Source organism: Octopus bimaculoides, chromosome 10, assembly GCF_001194135.2.
Source record: "Octopus bimaculoides isolate UCB-OBI-ISO-001 chromosome 10, ASM119413v2, whole genome shotgun sequence".
Classification (NCBI taxonomy): domain Eukaryota; kingdom Metazoa; phylum Mollusca; class Cephalopoda; order Octopoda; family Octopodidae; genus Octopus; species Octopus bimaculoides.
Window position 1 is genome coordinate 9,266,553 of NC_068990.1, and position 8,115 is coordinate 9,274,667.

At 36.7% G+C, this 8,115-nt stretch overlaps 1 protein-coding gene across 1 annotated transcript in view; it reads left to right on the forward strand.

Moving 5' to 3' along the window:
• Positions 1 to 338: 338 nt before the first annotated feature.
• LOC106869169 (thiamine transporter 1) overlaps positions 339 to 8,115 on the forward strand; it is a 67,635-nt gene continuing 59,858 nt past the window's right edge. The window contains exons 1-2 of the mRNA XM_014915274.2: positions 339 to 621; positions 5,679 to 6,681. Of these exons, the coding sequence (XP_014770760.1) occupies positions 5,739 to 6,681 (943 nt within the window). The 5' untranslated portion in view covers positions 339 to 621; positions 5,679 to 5,738. The remainder of the gene's footprint in view (positions 622 to 5,678; positions 6,682 to 8,115) is intronic.

Below are 8,115 nucleotides of genomic sequence, written 5' to 3' on the forward strand. Positions count from 1 at the left end.
TCTTAAAGACAGTATCCCAGCATGGCCGCTGTCTAACGACTAAAACATGTAAAAAATAAAACGTAAGAGATTATTATTAATTTTTTTTTCCTTTAATTTAATTAACTTTTCGACACTAATCCATATGAAATTTCCTCTATAAAAGCGTCAACATAATTGAAATCATAGGGCCGAATACTTCAACAGGTGCACATTTATCTTCTAAATATGTTATTTCACAGAAACCTTATAATTATTAATCCCCACCCCATTTCGTGGCCCTCCCACTTTGTCAATAGTTGTATGGTTAATGCCTTTTAGAACCGACCACTAGTCAAGCACCACCTTCATAAGTACTTACGCGATAAATCAATATAATATCAACACTAACAACGGGTTATACGGCCTTCGTACACACCATAACTACCTGTCACTAACCGTCATCATCGTATCATGCATTAACTATTTTATCTGTTATTATAACATAAACCATATCCAGATACGTTATGTACGTATGCTTGTATGTATAAATGTCACTAAGTTAAAAAACAACAACAGAAATAACAGCTACCGAATCGTTATAATAATTGTAGACCAGGCAACGTCCAGCTAGCATTCACTGAATGAACCTCTAAAATCACGGTTAGTCTTACATTTTTCCTTCTTTTTTCATTTTTTTTTTTACACAAGTCACGAATGTAATTGTTGCATAAGATAAAAATAACTGTAGTCTCGACCCCTTTTTAATTCAGAAAAGCATGGTCATCATATATTCGAATATGTATTTTCTTTGTATACGAAAAGTATACAAACGGTTAATGTAGTTAAATTTTCGATTAACGGTGCCCACCTTAGACAAACACTTAGCTTTATGTCTAAAGAAGAAGTCTACTATCACGGTGGTGTTGTGACAAAATCGGCAGGTGGTGGTGGTGGACCGAATACGGTTGATTATTCACTTTCGTCTGTTACCTTTTTAAGTGATATCATACCGGAGTTGTCGTGACCTTCCGAGGCAATACCTGAACTTGCAGACCTACTGATCATCCCGTTGTTGTAGGTAATAACTAGAACTATTTAATTTATTATGTCTTTTATTTAATTCAAACTGCAAGGTGTAATTTAGGTAAATTTGGCAGCTATGTCTTGCAAGTCGAACAACCAACATAAACTCTCACGTTGGTTCGTTTGTTAAGGGGACGGCGCCAATGAAATAAGTACTAGTGACGTGTCAGGGGTCTGATCATTACATAGTTGTCACCATGTATCAATGGAATGAATCATTATCAATAATAGTATTCCCTATTACAGGGCAGTAACGAAATCGACAACACACTGCAATAATATTCCTAGTGTGAGCTTCTCTACATCATGAGTTCAAATTTCACTAGGTCGATTGCGAGTTTTATCGCTAAGATTAATTAGGTTAATTAATTTGACTTCTGATATGCTGATATAGAAATTAAGCCTCGGGCCGACCAAAGCCTTGTGAGTGGATTTGGTAGACGGAAACTGAAAGAAACCCGTCGTATATATGTATATATATATATATGTATATATATATATATGTATGTGTGTTTGTGTGTCTGTATTTGTCCCCCCACAACCGATGCTGGTGTGTTTACGTTCCCGTAACTTAGCGGTTCGGCAAAAAGAGACCGATAGAATAAGTACTAGGCTTACATGAGAATAAGTCCTGGGGTCGATTTCCTCGACTAAAGGCGGTGCTCCAGCATGGCCGCAGTCAAATGACTGAAACAAAAAGAGTAAAGAGTAAAATATGATAATTAATATATTAGTGCGGTCAGTTTAAGTGTCCCATATCATCAGTTCCAGTTACACTATTCGGATTGGCTATTTTTTAGATACAGCTCTTTATGATCCGAGTTTAAACTAGTCGAGGTCAACTTCGCCATACACCCTTTTGGATTGAGAAAATAAAGTATAAACAATTACAGTGATCAATATAATCAAGGTTCCTCTTTCTACCTATTTCTGGCCTTCTGCTTTTGTTAGAAACAATTATTTGTTTCGCTATTTTTCCCAGAATTCTTTATAAGCTAATTCTTTGCAATGATGAAATCTTGATTTTCACCTGATTTGATCTGTTTAAATGTATATATTCGTTCCATCACTTTATCAAAATTGTCACCCACCTAAAAGGACCATATCTCTTAAAAATAAAAATAAAATTAAAAAGTGAGGGGCATGCGATAGGATTTTTTAATTGATTGGGGTTTGTTTCCCATCTGTGTTTCGCTACCGTCACTGAAGTCAAATCATTATTAAGCTTCACGGGTGTAAATCAGGGACTCTCATTGTGTCTAAGTCCTAGTCTCTCGGCAGCTTTTACATTCGGATGCTTTTTATAGTCTTCAGTGATTGCCGGAGCTTCGATCTTTAGAAATCACAACACATTTCTTTCTTCTACAAAAGGCACAGATTTTAGTTAAAAAGAAACTATTTTGTCATATTTTGTAGCAAATGTAAAGGACGAATCAGTAAGTTCCATGAGTCAAAAGAATTTCACTTTAATCATCTTGATACCACCGATAATGCGACCGAGAAAGGAAAGGATTCGAGGCCGCCCCATAAATCCCAACCTGAAAATGTAAAGTATTGTCATTAGCAAAATATGTCAATGTTTGTTTTAAGATCATATCTTATTTTGAACTCTAGTGCGCCAGAGTTAAACTTTGCTCTCGTTATCGGAGTCTCCCCACTTAACACACACTATCTCCACGGAAGCCAAATTCTCACAAATTCTGCACAAAACAGAAAAGCAGAAAAGGAAAAAAAACTACCTCACCAAGAGTAGTAATATTTCCTTTTCTAAGAGCAATGAATATGAAGCAAAGCATGAAATGCTGTTGAATAAAATAAATAATTTTCATAGGTGCAGATGTAGCAGTGTGGTAAGAAGCCTGCTTCCGAACCACATGGTTCTTGATTCAGTCCCCGTGCTTGGCACTTTGGGCAAGTGTCTTCTACTATAGCCTCGGACCGACCAAAGCCTTGTGCGTGGATTTGGTAGATGGAAACTGAAAGACGCCCGTTGTATATATCTATGTGTGTGTGAATCCTTGTGTTTCTATTTGTTCTCCCACCATCGCTTTACAACCGGAGTTGGTATGTTTACGTCTCCATAACTTTGCAGTTCGGCAAAAAGTACCGATGGAGTAAGCGTCAGGCTTTAAAAATAAACCCTTGGGTCGATTTGTGCGACTAAAACTCTTCACGGCAGTAACCCCAACATAGACGCAGTCAAATGACGGAAACAAGTAGAAAAGAAATGTGTTGAAATTTAAGATTGCTTAACCTTATACTACAACATTCCGAAATAATAAAAATGTTGATCATAAAACTCAGGTGGCACCAAAGAAAATGGCGCTAGAAAGACCAGTGAGAGAAATCTCTTTCAAAAGCCTGCGAATACAGCTTAATTATATCATGAACGTTAGACAATTCTTAAGAAAATGATGAGGAACGAAAGCTTCAAACTAATTATTTCAATCGTTAATTATTATTTATAGAAGCAAAAGATAGTCCTCCAAAACATTCAGGCGAATTTAGCTTAAGCGGAGGAAACACTATATACGTAATGCGGATTTAGGAATATCTTAGAAATAAGTATTAATAAAAAGAACTTATTGGTCTCCGATTAAGAGAGAATGCAAGAAAAGTATTTTCAGGGAGAGAAAAGCATGCATACAAAATTTACCAAATGAACAACGGCTCTCTCTCCCCCTCTCACTCATACTCCTCTCTTTCTCTCACGCACTCCTCTACACAAGATCCCTTTTGTTACAATAATATTAAGTTTGGGGTTGATATAATCGACTGGCCCCCTCTCCACAAAATTTCGGGTCTTGTGCGTAGAGTAGAAAAGAAAAGAGTAGAAAAGAATAAAATCAAGTTTGGCAAAAGACATACCGGAAACCCTTGACTAGAAATAGAAGTTAATAAACATACAAACTTAAGTAGAATGACAAAATAGTAAAATAAGTGCAAGGATATATATATTTTTTATAGAAATCAATAGTTTTGATATGGTCAATGACGTTCACGTTTAGCTAGCAAAGAAAAGATTAAAGTCTTTGAAACATTCACGAAAAAATTTCCCGTTAACCAACTCGTAACCATAATTTTTATTTATTCATTTTTTTCATTTTTTTGTTAAATGAATATTTAGCCAAATAATCTACAGAAAGTGAGTTTCTTGGTAAACATAATTCAGTGACATAAAATATTTGAAGAGTCCTCAGTAAAGAATACTCTCAGTGCCTATGGAGAGTAATCTTTGTTGGTCAATTTGTTTCTAGAGTGGATTTGGTGTGAATTTGGATGAGAAACTTTTATTTTCATTTGCCAGCATCCACAGTCTAATTTATCGTTGTGAAACTCATGTGAATTATATGTGTGTAACGATAAAGACATAAAAGTGAGACATGGAATCATTTGGATTATGAAGGTGGAGATGGTTCGGGATGTCCTCGCATTTTCTTCTGTTAGTTTGTAAACTCCGGCTTAAAACGTGGAGGAAAAGAAATTATCAGTCATTGAAAAAAACAAAACAAAAAAAAGAAAAAAACTCGTACAACAAATCAATTTATCCTTAAAGCATGAATATTACTTTCTCCTTGTTTCCATTTTATAAACGAAAGTTAACAAATACACGCCTAAAGACGCTTCTCTTCTCTACTTTTCATAAATGAGCTAACGTGGAGTTTCTACCTCTTAGTTCAACCTGTTGGAAATAACAATATCTTCCATCAAATCAAACCATGCTATCTTCTAAAGAAACGAAGGGACATAGTGAAAAATGTAATCCTAGAAAAGACTATTAATTTTGCTGAATGCTTTTGAAGATAAATGTGTCCTATTACGGCTAAGATGTGGTTAAGTAATAACACACATTTTTACAAATTTTCTCCGAAGTGTGGATCTCTCTGTTTATTTCACCATTCATTTTAAGTGATACTTTAGTCTTCGTTAAAGAGGGAAATGCCTTCAGATCCTTCAGCTTTTGCTATCACCCCCAGGCGCAAAACACAGCCGACCTTCCTCGTTAAATAAGGGCACAGGATTGCTCATTCTGATGGGTTTAGTAGAGAGACTAACTGAACGGTTTCAGAGGTGGCGTTTCTAAAATCCTCTTCTGGTTACCCTATCCGCTGTACACAAATTATTTGTTGCGGCTTTCAGCGTACTTTATTCAGTTTCAGTTTAATTTAATGCTTCTTTTAAGCATATATTGACTTCAAATTTTGGCACAAGGTTAGAAATTTCGGATGTGCGAGTAAGTCGATTACATTGACCCCACTACTCAACTTGTATTTATTTTATCGACCTTGAAAAATGAAAGCAGAATCGACATCGGTGGAATTTGAACTCAGAACGTTAAGACGGACGAAATGCCGCTAAATATTTTGCCCAGCCTGCTAACAATACAGCCAGTTCACCGCCTTTTTTTCAGGCTTGTATTAACACTCGTGATAGTGTTCTCTAGATTTTAAAACTAAGCCTAAGATACATTTCTGTTAAAACCTCTAAGCCAAGAAAAATGCTTTGGGATTATAATAACTGAGTCCTTGTCTCGATGTCCTATGTTGAACTTCAAATTATAAACTTATGAATATATTACTGAAACTTCCACGCCACACCCATTTTATGTAAACATTTATTTCTTCATTTTACAGGCCCAAAGTGCTTACACTTTTATATCTGTGCATACGTTTGAATATATATAAAACATCACTATGAAATGGAAAATCGCCACAGCCGTTATCTGTTGTTTTGGCGTATTCAAAGATTTTCGACCATCTGAATCATACCTTACTTCTTATTTGACATCTGCAGACATGAAGAATTTGTCAGTTACTGATGTCAACAGTGAAGTTTATCCAGTATGGACATACAGCTATCTGGCTACTTTATTTCTAGTCCTGCTTATAACCGATTATCTTCGTTACAAAATCGTCATCATTTTTGAAGCAATCGCTTATATTACTACCTGGTTGCTGTTGCTATGGGGAAAACGTATCCTTCATATGCAGCTGATGCAAGTAGTCTATGGTTTTGCTACGTCGACAGAGATCGCCTATTATTCCTACATTTACGCTGCAGTCAGTGAAGTTCATTACCGCAAGGTATCTGGTTTCGTACGTGGCAGTAGCCTGAGCGGTCGTTTTTTTGCCGCTATTCTGGGGCAGATACTTGTAATCTCAGGCGTTAATTATTTCAAACTGAACATTATATCCACAGTTAACGTCTGCGTCGCATTCGTCATTTCTATCTTCTTACCCAAAGTAGAAAAATCGTTCTATTTTCATAAACATACTACAAATCAAAATACTGAAGACACAGACTTGGATTCTGCAAATTCTCAAAATACGATCAACACTAGTAGCATCATCCAACTGAACACTGATTCAAGTATTCATAGCACCAAGGATGATAATAGAAGTAATGACAATATTGTCAAAGTTTCTTTCAAAGACGGCATTAAAAAAATGGCCACTGACTTTATTCGATCTTACTCGCACCGTGAACTTCTCATATGGTCATTTTGGTGGGCTATGGATTCCTGTGGTAATCTTCAACTTGGTAATTATATTCAAAACCTATGGATTGAAATAACGCCCAATCGTACGCATACAAATAATTACAACGGCGCAGTGGATGCTGCATCAATGGCCCTAAGTAAGTGTTATTTTTATTGTTAATTGCTTTGTTACTACAGCTTCTGTCATCATTTTAATCTGTTATCATTATAAAGTCAATGGTGTGGAGGCGCAATGGCCCAGTGGTTAGGGCAGCGGACTCGCGGTCATTATTGAGCGAAAACACCTAAAGCTCCACGAGGCTCCGGCAGGGGTTGGTGGCGAACCCTGCTGTACTCTTTCAACACAACTTTCTCTCACTCTTACTTCCTGTTTCTGTTGTGCCTGTGATTCAAAGGGTCAGCCTTGTCACTCTGCGTCACGCTGAATATCCCCGAGAACTACGTTAAGGGTACACGTGTCTGTGGAGTGCTTAACCACTTGCACGTTAATTTCACGAGCAGTCTGTTCCGTTGAGCGGATCAACTGGAACCCTCGACGTTGTAAGCGACGGAGTGCCAACAACAAAGTCAGTGGATAACAGAACAGTTAGATTACCGGTCAAAGAATCTTGTATTGTTTAAGTACGCCCATTTGTGTAGTGAGTTTAAAGCTCATCGATTCGATTTTACATTTTATCATTGTTTTTACTCTCAAGAACTGGAGTCGATGTAATTACTAATGCTGGAGAACATTGTTGTTGCTTAATTAAAGGTAGAATCGGTTTGGAGGAGTTACATCTCGTTATGCTGAGATTCAAATTCTCGGTCGTTGTCAGTTTTGCTTTCCAGCTTTTCAGGGTCAATAAAACAAAATACCAGTTGTATCGAAGTATTCGAATTTACCCATTCCAAATCATATGGATTTGTATTTATACCAGAAACCGTCATTAAATTACTTTCCTTTGCGTTTTACAGTTTCATATATCTACTATCAATAAAGTAAAAAGTGAATCGGTCAAGTTGTGGTCCTTTACCAATCTCAGGAACTATTATAAAGCTGTGACTGATCTAAAGAAGAGACAATAGGACTAAATGTTTTCTGATATTTATTTATGTAACTTTGCCTTCTCAGTTGAGAATCCTCTCGGGTCGTCTTTCACTTTCGTCCCTTTGGGATTTCTCAAATAAATACCAGTTAAATACAAAGGTATATTTAATCGTTTCCATAACAAACCAACAGCGTATGTGGACTATTGCCAACGTACAAAGTCCTTATATTGCAGATTAGCCCCATGTAAACCGTGATCGAGCAGAACTATGGTATAAAGCATTCAAACTGCGACCATCATGTCAACGTTTTTGTTAGGGAGCTAGATAATCCTGTGTAAGCTTTCATTTTTTTCATCGATTAAAAATATGCTTGAAGGTGGAATCGAAACCGGATTGCCCCCTTCTCTAGGATTTATACATGAAGATGTGGAGAATATTGTGTGTATCGAAATAAATCGCTTATTTATCTACATCACACACACACACACACACACACACACACACACACACACACACACACACACACACACACACACACACAC